This window comes from Barbus barbus (genome assembly GCF_936440315.1).
Source record: "Barbus barbus genome assembly, chromosome: 32".
Lineage (NCBI taxonomy): Eukaryota > Metazoa > Chordata > Actinopteri > Cypriniformes > Cyprinidae > Barbus > Barbus barbus.
In genome coordinates this window covers 284715-303967 of record NC_136760.1, presented here as the reverse complement: position 1 = coordinate 303967, position 19253 = coordinate 284715, and the positions used below count along the sequence as shown (strand labels likewise).

The following is a 19253-nucleotide window of genomic DNA, read 5'->3' as shown; positions in this document are numbered from 1 at the left end:
TTCAGTGTTCAGAAATAGTGTTATCACAAGACCAACATCTGCGGTAAACTTGAACGGCTCTCTGTAGAAAACAAGCAAACACTAGTAGAACTATTTCATCTTCAATGTGTGTGTTTCTTAAATAAATATAGTAGTAATAATACATTAAAACATTATCATGTAAATTATTGTTAAATTGAGTAAAAATTAAGTAAAAGTTGCATTAAAAAGATCAAAAGAAAAGTTAGTAATAAACTGAAAGAAATGGATTACATTTAATAACAGTGTTCAAGTCTTATTTAGATCTGTTTTTTGGCACTAATTTGCATACATATGTTGTTATTTACATGTTATCACTCTAGTAAATAACACTAGTAAATACTGTCAACAACAGAACAAAAACTCTATTTATATATAAAAAAACAACAAAAAAACATACATTTGTGTGCAGGAGGAAAAACTAATCTTCAGAAAAAAGCCTTTAAAATGTATTTTAATTGAAACCTACATATACAAATAGATCAGATATACACCTAATTGTGTAATTCAGATGTTTTCTTTTCTCTAGTCTGAAAGAAGACCATGTTACGGTTTTGCTCTTAAGAAAAATATCATTTGTTATTATTATTATTATTTTAAATTGTGGGCTGAAATGTAATGCAGAAATATTTTTTCGACTTGATTTTCTTAGTTTTTCCTCTGACTTTGCGAGCTTTGCTCTGTGACCTTCACAGTGCCGGTCATCTTCAGCAGTCCATCCTCACTCTGTAGATTACTGTCAGTAATGTGGGGCAGAACTGAACTCTTGACCTTCTCAAACACACCTGAGTGTGTATCTGCTGGGTTTCTCCTGGCCGTCTGACCCTGCTGTGTGTTACACAACGCTTTCAAGGGCAGAACGTTTTAATCATCGGGTGGAAATGTGAGAGCGGGGCCAAACGAGGAAGAGAGGCACGTGACCAGCGATAGAACGGCTTCAGGAGCGTGTTGGGAAACTGGAGCCTTTCTCTTGTCCGGACCTTCACAATTCCTCTTTTATCTCTCAACGTGTCTGCTTTTCATCAAGCACAACTTTATCATCGAGTCACATTGACGGAGGGTTATCATGTAATTTGATTACCTGATAGAGTCTTCAAGACAACATTGGCCTGCATTGTTTCAGTGGAAACACACTGTGCCAGAGTCGGGGGAAAGAGTCTTGATCGCTTTCATAAACTTCATGCCAAGAAAAATTTAGACTTCGATTGACAAAGAATGTAGAATTTGTATAAATTCACCATGCTTCACACTTGCATGCTACATTAAAGGAAGAGTTCACTCAAAATTAAACATGTTCGCCCTCGGGCTATTCAAGATCAGGATGAGTTTGTTTCTTCATCAGGTTTGTATAAATGTGTCTCTGCATCAGTGTCTCAGCAATGGATGCTCTGCAGTGAATGGGTGCCGTCAGAATGAGAGTCCAAACAGCTGATAAAAACATCACAATAATCCACACCACTCCAGTCCATCAGTTAACATCTGGAGAAGACAATCCAGCATTAAGATGTTTTTGAGATATTTGAGAGCACAGTTCCTAGTCACTGTTTAATGTGAATAAAAAGTGTGATTTGAATTCGACTGAAACTATATATCGTCATACTAATGAAGTCTTACTCTTCCTAATAAAGTTTGATCTTTTCCAGGTGGTTCTGGGGTTCGTATGCGAGGCCGACTACAAGCTGGTGGCCAAGGCCATGCGAGACCGCGTGACGGCCATCAAACGCCAGCGAGAGAAACACCGGCGGATCGCAGACGAGCAGCAGAAGAAGAAGAAGGAGGGAGTTTTTGAGGAAGAGCCTGAGCTGCTGTCGCCCAGATCCAGTGTTCAAGGATCTGAAAGCCCCGCCCCTTTTCCTGTGCAGACCCCGCCCACTCCGGTACTCCCAGAGCCCATGTGGTCTCCCGTTACCGGCTCATCGGATTCTGGGATTAACGGCAGCTTCCCAGCGGAGCCGGAGGAACCGGAGGCAGACCAGCACTTCCACTTCCACCACACAAGCTGCTCCTCAGCAACCTGTACGTTTATGTGATTACAGTAACGATTAATAATCGCATCCAAAATAATGTTTATGTAATATGTGTGTGTGTGTGTAGATGTATTATGTGTGTATATATATATATATATATATATACAGACACACATACAGTATATATTTTGAAAATATTTACATGTATTATATTAATATAATTTCATTTATATATATATTTTTTTTTCTTCTTAAATATATACATGTACATGCATGTGTGTCTATTTGTATATACATAATAAATATACACAGTACACACATATATATATAATGTACACAAAAACGTTTATTTTAAAAACTTTGTTTAATCGTTTGACGGCACTAGATTACAGCAACGCTGTTATTGAGCAGCGACAGACCGATACATTAGTCAGGCGATACATTATTACTTCATTATTGGTCATTGAAAAGTCCATTTTAGTAAAGCACTATGGATGTAATGATATTATCATTATTGTGATATTGCAATAGCAAAATATCATATCATCGTGTTCACATGACGATATGAAACGATAGATCTTCTGGTCAAAAATTGTAGTTTTTAAAGTATATTTAAACTTCTTATTCTAACATAAAAGGTCTTTAAAGTTGTGTTTTGGGCCGTTATGCTTTGGCACAGTATCTGTCAAACGAACTCAAACTGAAAGCACAATATAATCTCTTCATCAAGTCTGTTTTTGCTGGGTGTTTCAAAGCGAAGCGGCACTTGTTTCAGACGATCAGCTGCTGATCCGGTGTTTTCTGCGTCTCAGAACGGCTCCGTTCACACTGAATGAATGCAGTCAACTCCTTTAGTTCACGTTCTGAGTTTATCGCACGTCTGGAAACACAACAGCCACCAGTTATGCTTTATGATTACATTTCACTAGATTTCTAGCAAGACACATTTTTTTAAGCCTGTTTTCTCTGAAGCTGGAGTTTTCCTTCAGAATAAAATCTTTAAAGCGCAGAATATGAATTACTGACAGCGAGCGGTTTAAATGAGTCCAAATTCAAAATATCTCGTTCAAGCATAGAACTTAGGAAAGAAGTATTGTAATTTCCCTTCTGTAGTGTAAAGCAAAAATAATATACCTATAAAATATTTATTTTCATTTATTTTACAGTGCAATTGTTTTACAATATATGGCTACTGTTGTCATTGTTGTTATTATTATTATTATATTCTAATTTGTTTGGCTTCCTAAAACAGCAGTGTGGATGTAATTTAGACTGAGACAGTATATCACAAATAAAAAGAGGGTTGAGTCTCCTTTAAAGTTCAGCTATAAGTCAATTCACTGACTTTTTTCTGACTTAAGTTTCTTAGTTAAGGACATGGCTTGGAGCTCTTCATGTTGAACTCTCAAAGTGCATTAGATAGAATCATTTAACTGAAAAATGTTCAAAATTTTCATTTTTTCCCAATTCTTCATTTGTCTTTTTTTTTAAAATATCACAGTAAATATCGTATTGTGGACTTCATATTGCGATATTATCGTATCGTGAGATTTTGATATCGTTACATCCCTATAAAGCACTATTTGAGCCGCATGGGTTCAAGACGTTTCGTGAGCCTCACATAAACTACACTGTGCAGTGCCCTACGTTTGCCTCAATGATTCTTTCATGCGTGTTGTGTCCAGCAGCTCTCCTCGACCTGGAAACAGCACGGCACAGTCAACCCACGTCCACAAATAAACTCTTTTTAATAGCCAGTGTGTGCTTATCAGGGTTATGGTCATGCAGTTCTTCGCTCAGACTGCAGAAGAAGCAGGACACTGTGATATGAAGCGGTAGATTTAGTGCACTAGTAACTGTTATATTCCTACATTATATGAGAATATCTTCCCTCTGTTGGCAGTTTAACAGTGAGTCAAGGTTATTATAGTTAAAACAAATACTATTAAAATTACATCAAATAAAAACTTTTTATGTCAACTAGAAACATAACTGCAATGTTATTTTGGTATCATTGAATTAATATTATTAACATTTGAATGTTTTTATTTTTATATTTTCTGTTTTCATTTTAATTTGGGTAATTATTTTAACAATTGTCAATGTTTCTTATTTTCATTTAGTTTAACTTGATGTACTAAAGTAACCAACTAAAACCGAAATAAAATTTATAAAAATACTATACAGACATTAAAAACTAATAGAAATGACAAAAGCACAACAAAATTACTCAAACTAAATTGAACATTTCTCATTTTTGTTTAGTTTAACTTTTGATCCGTGAATTCTAGTGTGCTTTGATCCACTCAGCTGATATGCGAGGCATCCATGCTATTTATGAATGCTCAAAGACAGCAAGAAGAGTTTTTACTTCCGTAACAATCTGAGTGAAACAGGATTGAATGACGCAAACATAAAGTGGCTCTTGATCTGATGCACTGGGGATTGATTGGATGGTGAAAAGAGAGTTTTTAATGAAAGAATGCAAGGACAAACAGGATCCACAGGGATATCTATGAACTGTTTGTCTCTGTGTTTCTCCAGCGGACTGTGAGACGGACGAATATCTCAGTCCCTCTGGTTTACAGGATGCTCCCAAAGCTTCGAATGGCACCGTCAGCTGCTCTCCAGTCCTCATCCCCCAACAGGCCACGCCCACCACCGCTCCACCAATCCCAGCTCTCCGTTTCCCCTCAGTGAGTTTATAATTGGGTCAAGGACATAAGTATTTTCGAAAAACACAAAAATAATAATATCTGTTGCAATTGTTCAAATATTAAGAATGTGTGCACATAAATTCATATTAGAATTTTAAATTAAGTGATTTTAAATAATGTCAGGTGGTGCGACCGTGATTTATCTTCAAATTAATTAATTTCCTTAACATGCATAAATTTTTTATTTAAATTCTCAACAATTAAAGTGTTTAGAAACAGAGTATTTACATTTTTTGGAGTTTTTGTAAATAATTATTTATTATTTATATTTATTTTAATTGTATAATTTTCAGAACAAAAATATGAGATAATTATTTACAAAAACTAAAAAAAATACAAATAAATACTATGTTTCTAAACACTTTAATTACTGAGAACTAAAATGTTATGCATGTTAAGGAAATTAATTAATTTTAAGATATATCGCAGTCGCACCACAGGGCATTTTTTAAAGCTATGGCCAGTTCACCTAGATGAAAAAACACTAAAATCGCTTAATTTAAAAGTTTAATATGAATTTATGTGCACACAACATTCTTAATGTTTAAGCAATTGCAATAGATATTATTTTTTGTATTTGAAAAATCTCAAGTTTGCTTGTTGAAAATCCTTATACGTCATTGACCCAATTGCAGAATTGGCCTCGTTTGATCACGATTTAAACTCAGGAGAGCCATTTAAACATAATTTACGCAATTTACTGTGAACGTGTGTCTTTGATGTTTGTAGTTAATTACTGCTGTTCCTTAATCTTCCCTCAGAGCATTGCTGTGTCTACTAAGAGCGACAGAGGACCGCTCAGCCCTTTCTCCTCACCTGTGGACAGGTAAAGACCTGCTTTCTTGATCCTCAGCTCTTCTCTCACATCTGTGCACTTTCAGGTTTGAGTTTGGCTTTAGTGCCAGATGTGCTGTTGTCTCAGTAGGGCCCCTGTTTTCATGCGGTCCTCTCGTCTTTCGTAACAGAGCACATGTCCTATAGGATGCTGTTTACACACCACAGGGCTCTTGGACGCCGTCCCTAGCAAATGCCTGCCATTACAGCATAGTTTTCCACTCGTAAGAACTTCACGTTCCTCAGCAGGCAGAGGTCTTTGAAACAGAGCCCGAGTCTGCCAAGCAGTAGGCTGGCTATAAACGTTTGTGGGCCTCGTAGGAAGCCCAGTGTTTGGATAAAACAGAGGCTTGTGTTGGTAAAAGACCTGGGAGACACAATTAGCTTACAGAAACAAGCTCAGAATGGACCGAAGTCAAACACGGCCTCAAACTGTGTGTGGAACTTCAGCGGAGATAAAGCCAATCCAAATACTGCATCGGTTATATTGGATTTGCAGAAAACAGTGCAGTTAAAAATACATTTAGCTGTCCAGCAGTGTAAAAATAAGTACTCTTTACTGTACTTTTAAGAGTACTTATTACTGAAATAGTATTATACTTTAAAAGCAAACTCAATGTTATGATTTTGAACACTTAATTGCTAATATTATTTGCTTTAATGTTGTTTTGTATTTAAATATATTTGTAATTGCACATTCAGTACATCTAAAAAATATTTACTTTAAATTTAATATATTAAACCCCTACAGTTCAAAATTACAATCAAGTACATTGTGCATTAGTATGTACTTCTATAAAGCATGACAAACAATTAAAGCATAATGATTTAAAAGAAAAACTTACAAATTGACATTATTACAATGTGCACCATTTAAAAGTGTTTTAAGAAAAAGTGAATATTTGAAAGTAACCTTTTAAGGACACTTAAGTGGGCTTTTATTTCAATTACTTATTATCTTCAAGTAAGTTTTTTTTACACTTTATTTTAAGGTGTCCTTGTTACAGTGTAATTATACATTTAAGTACTGAGTAATATTATTAACTACATGTACTTACTGTACGTACTTTGACTATATAGGGTTTGGCTTAGGGTTACTTGCATGTAATTATGAATAATTTATTGTTATTATAATGGTAAGTAAATGTAATGTGTAACAAGGACACCTTAAAATGATTTTGTTTTAGATATACTTGTAAGATTTGAAGTTGAACTTGTTTCTCACAAGGGTTCTGGAGGTTACTGAGGATGGAGAGCTGTGGGGTTAAAGGCCACCAACTAAAATAAGGACATACACAAAGTTTGTTGAGCTACTTCAGACTTGTAAAAGCTAATAAGCGGCAACACAGCACTCATTAAATGCACCGTGTTCCCTCAAAAACCGAATATTAAACAAATAAGGGTGTTGAGATGATGAGAGAGGGAAATTCCTCAGTGGTTTGTGCTTAGTGAACCGTTTTTACGGGCTCTGTTTAACTGCAGATCTTCCAAACACCCGTTTACTTGACATGATGTTCACATTTGTACTTTTATTAGTTTACTAGGTTGTGCAATGTAGTAGTCAAGTTGATTTGATGTTAGCATAACAAACTTGGTGTGTTTAAATAGTTTGTGTGCATTAGTCTGCATGTGTCATGCATGTGCACACAGATGTTTTCCTGCAGTATGGAATGTCACGAGTGCATATTCTATCCTTTTGTTCGTGATTTGTCATGTATTTCTCCTGATAATGTCTGTCTTCACAGTTATGCTTCAGATGTGACGTCAGGCTTGAGCGACGGCTACGAGTGTCTGTCAGACAGAGGGAGTAAGTTTGCCAGCAGACGGACAGCAGGGAAACTGTTTAGAAGGAGAACGCGCTCCCGTCTGCGCATTACAGGGGTGAGCATCATTATTTTTAATAACCCTAACATTTCATCCGGTCACGTATTCATCAAATGAACTGGTGTTTGACCGATATGGGCTCTTTAATGTCTGATGCTGATACCGATAATCTTAGACAGCAGCGAGACAGATGACCGATATAAAGCTGATATACTGTATATTATTTCATACTGTTTAATTTTAAATATTGTAAATGCTGTAATGCTATTCATAATCATTTGACATGATATTATTCACTAAAATATTTAGAAAAGCAATCATGTGAAAAAATGGTTTAAACTTGATGAAAAAGTAAATGTGTTTTATTATAAAGTTAATAATAGTGCTGTCAAATGATTAATTGCAATTAATCGCATTTTTAGATATGTATGTGTACTGTGTATATTTATTATTTATATATAAATACACACACATACAGTATATATTTCGAAAATATTTAGATGTATATACATTTATATATATATATGTTTATATTTTATATTATATATAAATATATTTAATATATAAACATAACATTTTTCTTTAATATATACATGCATGTGTGTGTTTATATATAAATAATAAATATACACAGTACACACACATATATTATGTAAATATGTAAATCGCGATTAATCGTTTGACAGCAGCACTAGTTAATAATATTCTTATTATAAAAATGATAACTAATTTATTATATTATAATAATATTATAATAATATAATTTTGAAAGTTCGTAGTGCAGTCAAAATAAAGATCCCACTTCCTAAAGTTATCAGCCAAAGAAAAACTCTGATGCCGATAATATAAAAAAATGCCAAATATCACCCAATATATCGGCCTTGAGAACAAAACCTGAACGAAATAAAACTGAATAATTACACTATTGCATTCTGTCGAGCTGCATATAGCTGAATTGAGCTTGTTGCACTGTTATTGACCTGAACTGAATTAACACTGAGTGCGTTTACATGCACCCTCTTAATGCGATTATAATGAGATTTTGGCAACTTTACCTCACGTAAACGCAATACTTCGATCTAAATAATGTGATTAAGTTCATAATCGCAGCAAGCATAATCGTATTAACATAGCATACTAAAACGTACGCTGATTTTAATCTAAATATACAGGCATGTAAACACCTTAATCGCAGTATTGCCGCTCTGACCAAAGTGTGTATGCGCTTGTGACATACATGAATGACGTGACACGTACCTGTATTAATACGCACATTAGAAACGATGGTGGGGAAGAAAGCATCGCATTCAGGGGAGAACACAACTCGCTGCCACCAGTCTCTGTTCCTCACCCTCATACAGAAACTGCGAGAAAGCGACGGCAGAGTATTGGCAAACAAATTCCATCACATTTCTATGGCGCCGAAAAGCGTGGAATACAGCCATGCAAAATCATTAAGCATTAAACGTAAATAAATTAAAACAGCGGCCAGTAAACACACCTACTCTTTCTGAGTCCATCATTTGTGCTCTGCAGTGGGGTACATGAATAATGGCAGAATTATTTTTTACCACAATTCTTAGCGAATAATAAGAATAATGGGAATTGCATGTAAACGGGAGTAAGAGCTTTGCTGTTGACATGTAAACATCATAATGCGATTATGTCCTTACTCTGATTATTGGAAATAATCGCATTATTTGTGCGCATGTAAACGCAGTCACTGTGACTTGAGCTGTAAATACTATTGTCTTTACAGAAGAATTTGGATTTTTAATTGAAGAAGATTGCATCACTGGTTTGTTTTGAAACAATGTATTTTATAAAGCGTTATAGAAAAAAAGTGACTTGACTTGCCGATATATCGGTGGAGCACTATGCTTGACCGCATAGTCCGTTTCAGTCATTGATAGGAGTGCAAATGGCATGGAATGAAATCGCATGTGAACTCCAGATGTTTAGCAGTTGTCCGTGTGTGATCATTCTCTGCGTGGGTACGGTTTGTCCTCTTTTGGCTTGCTTTGATTAGCGTTCAAAAGGCCAGAGATGTAAACAACAAACACACAGTCAAACTCGTCAGCTCAGACGCTCGCAAACCACTTCAGTCAAAATCTATGAATGGCAGAATATTTGTGTGTTGTTGGTCACAGGTGTCTGATAAAGTGGACCGGGTGGTCGAGTGTCAGCTACAGACTCATAACGATAAGATGGTCACCTTCAAATTTGACCTGGATGGCGACAATCCTGAAGACATTGCTACGGTGATGGTAGGTGCTTAAAATCTTAAATTGATTTGTCTTTTTTTCCCCAAAATAGCGAATTATTTGTATTTTTCAGAGTTAAATCGATCAGATATTCTGCCTGCCTTAGGGTTCCCCTCTCCTCTTCTCAGTCCTGTCTCACATTAAAGCCTGAACCTCCAATGTTACTTGCAAAAACAAAGAAATGGCAGATTTTTCGTCATTTTTGTTTTCCACTATTTATTTATTTATTTATTTTTGTTAATATTTTTTGGTTTCATTTTTCTGTAAGATCCCTTCAGTCAACAAATTAACTGCATGTAAACCAACAATACAGTTGTTCCAGTATTTATTAGTCTTTGTTAATGTTAGTTCATAAAACTACAACTGTTCATTGCTAGGTCACATTAGCGCAGGTCCACTGAATGATATTAACAGATATACTTTTGATTTTCATTTCTTAATAAATGATAAAATTACCATTAACAAAGATTAATAACTATTATCAGTTGTTTTATTTTATTTTTTGTAATTATCAGCATCGGTCACTAAGTTTTTTGTTTGGGCGAAAACTGTCAGAAGCAGGACTTTTATTTTGACAACACAGGCTTTAATTTTGATAGTGCTAAGAACGGTCAACATTATATTATTATAAGAACTGTCAAAGTTAAGTTATTATAATAACTTTGTTACAAATAGCTTATTAAAATCACTAGGCACGATACGATACACATGCACAAGCTGACATTTTCCTGTCACATATCTGAATATTTCAGAGATATTTTGTTGCAATCTGACGATCATCCACTGTTCCAGACATCTGGTTCTGTTTGTCCCTCATTAGAAGATGCATTTCTGTTTTGTTCTTGTTCTGGCTGATGTGGTCTGATGTGGTCTGATGTGGTCTGATGGAGGGTGTAAACCAGATGGCCAGATCCATGATGCCATTAACTAAAGCTGGCACAAACTGAACATAGCAGTGAAGCACCGAGCTCCTAATATCTAGACAAGTAACCTTCTCAAAAGCTGCAGTTATGTGCAATTTACATACTAATATCTACACTTTAGGTACTAATATGTACCTTTAAGGTGCTTATACACACACTTCAGGTGTTAAAAAGGTACAAAGGTGCAACTTTTGACACGATACCGACCCAGTGACAGCTTATTACAGTTTTTCACCATATAGAAAAATACTTGCTGTTGTAGTCTGATTATGAGTATTTTAAAATGGTATTTTAATATATAATCCAATTACAAGTACTTTATATTTGGAATCTGCTTTTGTAATCTAGATTACAGTCAGCACTGAAGAAGGAGCAGCAGTGTGTTTCAAGAAGAGTGTTTGAGAAGAGTGAACTGAGAACCTCAAAACAATAATAAAATTGTGCCTTTACCAGTTCAGTCAGAGGATAAATAGAATATGAATTAACTGCTGTCATGTTCCATGAATGAGTGGCTTTGATTGTAATAGTGAGAGTGTGACAGTGATGGACGCCTATTGTCTATATGTGTGTGTGTGTGAGAGAGAGTGCGTGTGTGTGTGTGTGTGTGTGTGTGTGAGAGAGAGTGCGTGTGTGTGTGTGTGTGTGTGTATGTGTGTGTGTGTGTGTGAGAGAGAGTGCGTCTGTGTGTGTATGTGTGTGTGTGTGTGTGAGAGAGAGTGCGTGTGTGTGTGTGTGTGTGAGAGAGAGTGCGTCTGTGTGTGTATGTGTGTGCGTGTGTGTGTGTGTGTGAGAGAGAGTGCGTGTGTGTGTGTGTGTGTGTGTGTGTGCGCGCGCGCGTTTTTGTGACAAATGAGGACATACATTTGTATAATGACACAGGTATTTCAAGGTGAAGGTGACTTTTCAGGACATTGCCCCATGTCCCCACTTTTCAAAACGCTTATAAATCATACAGAGTGAGTTTTTTGGGGGGAAAGTAGAAATGCACAGTCTCCTGTGAGGGCTAAGTTTAGGTGTAGGGCAATAGCACATACAGTTTGTTCAGTATAAAAACCATTACGCCTATGGGATGTCCCCACTTTTCAGAAAAATAAACGTGTGTGTGTGTGTCTGTGTGTGCGTGTGTGCGTGTGTGTGTGTGTGTGTGTGTGTGCGCACGTGCGTGTGTGTGTGCATGTGCGTGCGTGTGTGTGTGTGTGCATGTGCGTGCGTGCGTGCGTGCGTGCGTGTGTGTGTGTGTGTGCATGTGTGTGCGTGCATGCGTGTGTGTTCTCTCGCAGCTCGTTCTCTCACACACAGAAGCTCTTTGTTTGCTCTCAGAGGCTGGCAGTGTGCAGTGGCTCCTGCAGTGTTATTGGTGGAAGCATGAACACTCACTGCTATTAGTGGTGTGTAAAAGCTCAGCTTGTGGACAAACTTAATTAAAGCCGTCTTGAATCAAAAGAGTGTCCACACGCTCAATTGAAGCACGTTTCACCTTAAGTAGTGGAGGGCGAGTTTGCATTGCACAGAGAGCTCCCTTGATCCCCGCATGTCTACGTGTGCTGCGTGTGCCCCCGGGCTTCGTCAGTCAGGCTCGCTCGTTTGCTTTTGTTTATGGTGATTTGTTTCTCTTGCCCCCTCAAGGTGCATAATGAGTTCATCTTGCCCTCCGAGAAGGAAGGTTTCATTCACCGCATCAGTGACATCATTAAGCGAGCAGAGTCTATGATGAGCAAGGATTCATCAGGTCTCCATGAGAGTCCCTCGTATATCAGTGCTGTCAGCTCTCTCTCTGGCTCTCAGGTGACACACCGTCCAGTTCACTCACACACATAATACACTGCACTATAATAACAATAAGCCATGTTGTCTATTTGAATAATTATTTAATAAATTATTATATATATATTTTTATTATATTATGTATCATAATTTCACCATTAATATAATTTAATACTATTTTTTAAATATAATTGATTGTAATTTCTATTATTGGAATAATTTGTTTTTTAAAGTTTTTTAAAGAAGTGTCTTCTGCTCACCAAGGATCACAAATAGAATAAAAACAGTGAAATATTATTAGTCTTCAGTGTCACATGATCTTCAGAAATCATAATAATATGCTGATTTACTGCTCAACAAACATTTCTGATTATTATCAATGTTGAACACAGCTGTGCTGCACAATATTTTTGTGCAAAACACTATTATTCAAAGGTTTCAATTAAGTAAGAATAAAAAAATATAATATTAATAATAATTTTATTCAGCAAGGACACATTAAATTGAACAAAGACATGTATAAAGTTACAAACTATTTCTCTTTCAAAAAATGCTATTCTTTTGAATTCTGCAAATGTATTCTGCTTTTCACACAAATATTGGGTAGTGTATATATTATACTTGAGAAAGCCAACTTACTGAAATCCTATTTAAACTTATTAATATTATTATTAGTGGTGCTTGCCAAAGGCATCTCTATTGTTATCTTGCATACTTATTATTCTGCTTCTTCTTCTTCTTCTGGACAAAACTTCGGTTCGCCACTCCTCCTGCACCGTTTGTCACAGACCCATGAACGAGGCGTCAAATCGTGCGGCTTATTGTTGCTAGGGTACCCAGGATGGTTGCTATGGCGGTTGCTATGGTACCCATGATGGTTGCTAGAGTGTTGCTATGTGGTTGCTAGGGTACTTGGGGTGGTTGCTAGGGTGTTGCTACGTGGTTGCTAGGGTGTCAAGGGTGGTTGCTAGGGTGCTGCTATGTGGTTGCTATGGTACCCAGGGTGGTTACTAGGGTGTTGCTATGTGGTTTCTAAGGTACTTGGGGTGGTTGCTATGGCGGTTGCTAGGGTAATCAGGGTGGTTGCTAGGGTACCAAGGATGGTTGCTTGGGCGGTTGCTAGCGTACACAGGACGGTTGCTAAGGTGTTACTATGTGGTTGCTAGCTTACTTGGGGTGTAGATCTATCTATCTATCTATCTATCTATCTATCTATCTATCTATCTATCTATCTATCTATCTATCTATCTATCTATCTATCTATCTGATCCTATCTATCTATCTGTCTGTCTGTCAGTCATCAAACTTAAAACTTTTTTAAACTTTTCAAACTTTTTCAAACTTTCTGGTCCGGCTTTCTCAAGCCAACTTAAAGTTTTTCTCGACAAACTTTTTTATCTAGTTAATCAATAAAATGTATAATTTGAATAATATAGACAACGATAATTATTTGAATTCCTACTTTCCCGTAAAATCAATGATTTGTGTTCTTTAGACATACTTTAGACATGCTTTGTCTGTAGCACAGGATCTCTGCAGTAATTGCGGATGGTTGTAGATGAATGATGGTTATGGCTGTAGGTGAGGGTGTGTGCTCTGATCAAGTGCTCTCTTCACTTCTTTGTTGTCGTGAGCGTGTTTGTTTGAAAATGAGCGATTTCAGGTTTAGCTGACGATCTTGAGGCGTGTTCTGTGTCCTGTTCTGAGCCGCACAAAAGAGGACATTAAACAACGAGCAGCTGCTTTAGATCTGTGTGCAACTTGTGCTCTTCAGTGTCCTCGGATTTCTCTGCTGTTTACCATGCAAACAATCCTTTAAAGGAGCCTGTGTAATCATAGAGCACAGCTTCTTCTCCAAAACTACCTCGTTAGAAAAAATAAAGACTTGAAGACTTCATTGAAAAATGAAGACTTACAATCGATAGTTCTCATTAATAGTTTTTGATACTCACGTTTCTCAAATTACTTTCGGCCATGATGATATGTACTGTGTATATATATATATACAGTGGGTACGGAAAGTATTCAGACCCCCTTCAATTTTTCACTCTTTGTTATATTGCAGCCATTTGCTAAAATCATTTAAGTTTATTTTATTTTCCTCATTAATGTACACACAGCACCCCATACTGACAGAAAAACACAGAATTGTTGACATTTTTGCAAATTTATTAAAAAAGAAAAACTGAAATATCACATAGTCCTAAGTATTCAGACCCTTTGCTCAGTATTCAGTAGAAGCACCCTTTTGATCTAATACAGCCATGAGTCTTTTTGGGAAAGATGCAACAAGTTTTTCACACCTGGATTTGGGGATCCTCTGCCATTCCTCCTTGCAGATCCTCTCCAGTTCTGTCAGGTTGGATGGTAAACGTTGGTGGACAGCCATTTTTAGGTCTCTCCGGAGATGCTCAATTGGGTTTAAGTCAGGGCTCTGGCTGGGCCATTCAAGCACAGTCACGGAGTTGTTGTGAAGCCACTCCTTCGTTATTTTAGCTGTGTGCTTCGGGTCATTGTCTTGTTGGAAGGTAAACCTTCGGCCCAGTCTGAGGTCCTGAGCACTCTGGAGAAGGTTTTCGTCCAGGATATCCCTGTACTTGGCCGCATTCATCTTTCCTTCGATTGCAACCAGTCGTCCTGTCCCTGCAGCTGAAAAACACCCCCACAGCATGATGCTGCCACCACCATGCTTCACTGTTGGGACTGTATTGGACAGGTGATGAGCAGTGCCTGGTTTTCTCCACACATACCGCTTAGAATTAAGGCCAAAAAGTTCTATCTTGGTCTCATCAGACCAGAGAATCTTCAGGTGTTTTTTAGCAAACTCCATGCGGGCTTTCATGCGTCTTGCACTGAGGAGAGGCTTCTGTCGGGCCACTCTGCCATAAAGCCCCGACTGGTGGAGGGCTGCAGTGATGGTTGACTTTCTACAACTTTCTCCCATCTCCCGACTGCATCTCTGGAGCACAGCCACAATCAATTGGCTTATTTAAACAGAAATAAATTTTGTCCTTAACATTTTTGTTATTTAGTAACAGCTGTGGTCACACTTTATTTTAAGGTCTAGGTCTCATTATTAATTAACTATTAACTATGACTTTTGCCTCAATAAACTCCTAATTTGCTGCTTATTAATAGTTAGTGCAGAAGTTGTTAAATTTAGGTCTGGGTTAAAGGATCAAGGGATCTAAAATATGCTCATGCAGAATACGGCAGTAATTTATGACCCTGGAGCACAAAAGCAGTCATGAGTAACACAGGTATATCTGTAGCAATAGCCAACAATGCATTGTATGGATCAAAATTATACATTTCTCTTTTATGACAAAAATCATTAGGATATTAAGATCATGTTCCATGAAGATATTTTGTGAATGCCCTACCATAAATATATCAAAACTTCATTTTTGATTAGTAATATGCATTGCTAAGAACTTCATTTGAACAACTTTAAAGGAGATTTTCTCAATATTTAGATTTTTTTGCTCCCTCAGATTCCAGATTTTCAGATAGTTGTATCTCAGACAAATATTGTCCTATCATAACAAACCATACATCAATGGAAAGATAATTTATTCAGCTTTCAGATGATGTATAAATCTCAATTTCCAAAATTGACCCTTATGACTGGTTTTGTTCTCCAGAGTCACTTATGTGCTTCATAAGTCCTAATAAGCAGCCAAAATACTAATATGCCTAATAGTTAATAGTGAGAATTTCCTTAAAATAAAGTGTTACCACACTTTTCTAAAAGCAATAAGGCACGTCTTCATTAGTTATACATATATAGCATGTATGTGAGATACAGTAACGTGAACACTGTGGTATTTTTAGCTGTTCTTTGCAAGAAAATCCTCAGGTCGTGTCCAAACGAAACACAGGCTCCGTTTACTCCAGCCTGTCAGCCAACTGATCTGCAGATATGTCTTAATGAGTGCAGAGAAGCAGAACAATGGCTGTTCTATTTGGATTTGGAGATCTATAACAGTGTATGTGTGGAGCACAGATTGCGTAAGCTTCGCTGGACACAGACCAGCTCCTGATTACACCCATCCAGACCTCCTCCTGCTGGCGTCTCCTGCATCGCTCGCTGGCGGGGATATGACAGAATATTACCCTCGAACCCAAACCACAGCTGTGGAGCTGATGCAGGAGGAGACGGTTACGTGTGTATGAGCCGTTCTGTCCATAGAGAGCGCTTGTGCTGTTAATTACAGCATTACACATCAGCTCAAGTGCTCTATCATTAAAGAATATTACACTAATGAATAAACCTCAGTACTGTTACTCCCCATTAGCCTCGAAACATTCAGTTCTCAATACCAAACGATTACAGTTTAATTTAATTCAGTAATTAAACCAATGACAGGATTGCACAATTACAGCATACAGGCTTTACTGGATTAAGTTACTGCTGACGTGATTAAATATGATAAATAAAAAAATAAAAATAAATAAATTTAATTTAAACAAGTGAAAAGTTTAGAATAGGTATGATTATTTCTTTATTTTATTTTACTTTATTTCATTTATTTTATACAGTGTAAACTTTATCAGCAAGCATGGTCCAAAAAGAACAACAACAGTATGGTGCAGACAAATATACAACACCAGAAACAGAGCAGATAGATAAATATCATATATTAAAAGGTATAAGTCAAAAGATCACAATGATTACATCTTGGAGGTATAGAGAAAAACATTAAAAATAAATGAATTACAAAAATACAAACTACATGGAGTGATCATATTCCCAAGTGGGCTAATACAGGTTTACACATTCTGAAATAATTCTTATTATTGTTTGTAATAAATCATAATCTGTTTATTTGTATAATGTTCATCAGCTCGATAAGCAGCCATTACTCCATTTATAATGTGACAAAAGATGTCTATTATATATAAATGCTGTTCTTTTGAGCTTTCTATTGATCTGTGAATCCTGAAAAACAAAACGTATCACAGTTCCCACAAAAATATTACTGTGTTCAACATTGATAATAATGAGAAATGTTTGTTGAGCAGTAAATCAGTATATTATTATGATTTCTGAAGATCATGTGACTCTGAAGACTGCAGTAATGATGCTGAAAATACAGAAATACATGATAGTTTAATAGGTATTCACAGAGAAAACAGCTGTTTTACATTGTAATAATATTTCAGTATATTTTTGATCAGAAGAGACTTCTCTCAGAAACACTCTCCCGCTGTAAATGAAGTCTCTCTGATATAAACAGGATTTGAGCGTCATTAATGATATATTCCAAACTGTTTTTCCTTCCAGCCAAACCTTCACAGTCTGGCTGGAACTCACTCGTCTTCCTCACTCCCAGGTAAGCTTGAGTAAACCGTGCCACTGAGTATTGATGATGACAAACTGAAGCAAGGCTCTGCAGCTCTTTCTGGTGTTTTTCAGCAGAGTTTGGAGACATGACCTCATCCACACGTCCGCTCTTACGCTCGCAGTCTTTCCATAACGCCCCAGGTGAGTGAGTGAGTGCTTCTCTCCAGAGCTGCCCTCTTCTACAGGAACTCAAAGGTCAGGGGAACGCTGGATAATTGCTTTAACTGAAGGCCACTTGTTTGTGAGCTGTGAAGGCTGTCGTCACCGTTCCCAAATAATGAAAGCTGCATTCATTTAAAACACCAACAGACGTCATTTTGACAGATAAACAATAAGATATCTGGTCTGTTATGATTCCCTGCTTTAGGAAGAACCATCAGAGAACCTTTCGGTGAACAGTTCCTAAAAGAAGAATGCTTTATTAAACTAAGGAAGCTTTTTCCACTGCAAAGAACTTTTGTGAACGGAAAGGTTCTGTGGATGTCTAAAGTTGTTCATGGAGCCACAGATGCCAATAAAGGACGTTTATTTTTAAGAGTGTGACTAGAGATAAATGAGAGATTTTCATTTAATACTTTTTAATAAACTGCATGACCAGATGGCATAATACCCTATCAGTTATCTAACAATAAAAAAGATCATTGCAGTTTTTCATTTCGCAATTACACATTTTTAGGACATTTCTTTATTTATATCTCACAATGCTGACTTTTTATGTGCAATTCAGAGAAAAAATTTGAGTTAACTCACAATTCTGTGAAAGTGAAGTGACATACTGCCAAGTGTGGTGACCCATACTCAGAATTCGTGCTCTGCATTTAACCCATCCAACGGGCACACACACACACACACACACACACACACACAGCAGTGAACACACACACTCACAGCAGTGAACACACACACACACACACACACACAGCAGTGAACACACACACAGCAGTGAACACACACACACACACACACACACACACACACACACACAGCAGTGAACACACACACACAGCAGTGAACACACACACAGCAGTGAACACACACACACACACACACAGCAGTGAACACACACACACACACAGCAGTGAACACACACACACACACAGCAGTGAACACACACACACACACAGCAGTGAACACACACACACACACACACACACACACACACACCGTGAACACACACCCGGAGCAATGGGCAGCCATGCTGCGGCGCCCGGGGAGCAGTTGGGGGTTCGGTGTCTTGCTCAAGGGCACCTCAGTCGTGGTATTGAGGGTGGAGAGAGCGCTGGACATTCACTCCCCCCACCTACAATCCCTGCCGGCCCGAGACTCGAACCCACAACCTTTGGATTACGAGTCCGACTCTCTAACCATTAGGCCACGACTTCCCACGAATTCTGTGAAGAAATGTCTATATTGTGAGATATTAAATCACATTTGGGATAAAATTTTGTTTTTAAAAAAGCCAGAATTATGACAAACTTGCTTTTTTATCTCACAATTTTGACTCGTTTGTCCCTCGCATTTGTGAGTTTATATCTTGCAATTCTGACTATTTTGTTGAAATTTCAAGAAACAAAGTGAGATGAAAAAGTTTCAAA

General features: G+C 37.2%; 1 protein-coding gene across 1 annotated transcript in view; it reads left to right on the top strand.

The window, feature by feature from the left end:
- The window catches only part of LOC306852288 (serine/threonine-protein kinase WNK4-like), a 60859-nt gene that overhangs the window by 30593 nt on the left and 11013 nt on the right, over positions 1–19253 (top strand). The window contains exons 8-15 of the mRNA XM_079389002.1: positions 1662–2034; positions 4530–4681; positions 5464–5528; positions 7282–7417; positions 9511–9627; positions 12174–12332; positions 17599–17647; positions 17734–17799. Of these exons, the coding sequence (XP_079245128.1) occupies positions 1662–2034; positions 4530–4681; positions 5464–5528; positions 7282–7417; positions 9511–9627; positions 12174–12332; positions 17599–17647; positions 17734–17799 (1117 nt within the window). The remainder of the gene's footprint in view (positions 1–1661; positions 2035–4529; positions 4682–5463; positions 5529–7281; positions 7418–9510; positions 9628–12173; positions 12333–17598; positions 17648–17733; positions 17800–19253) is intronic.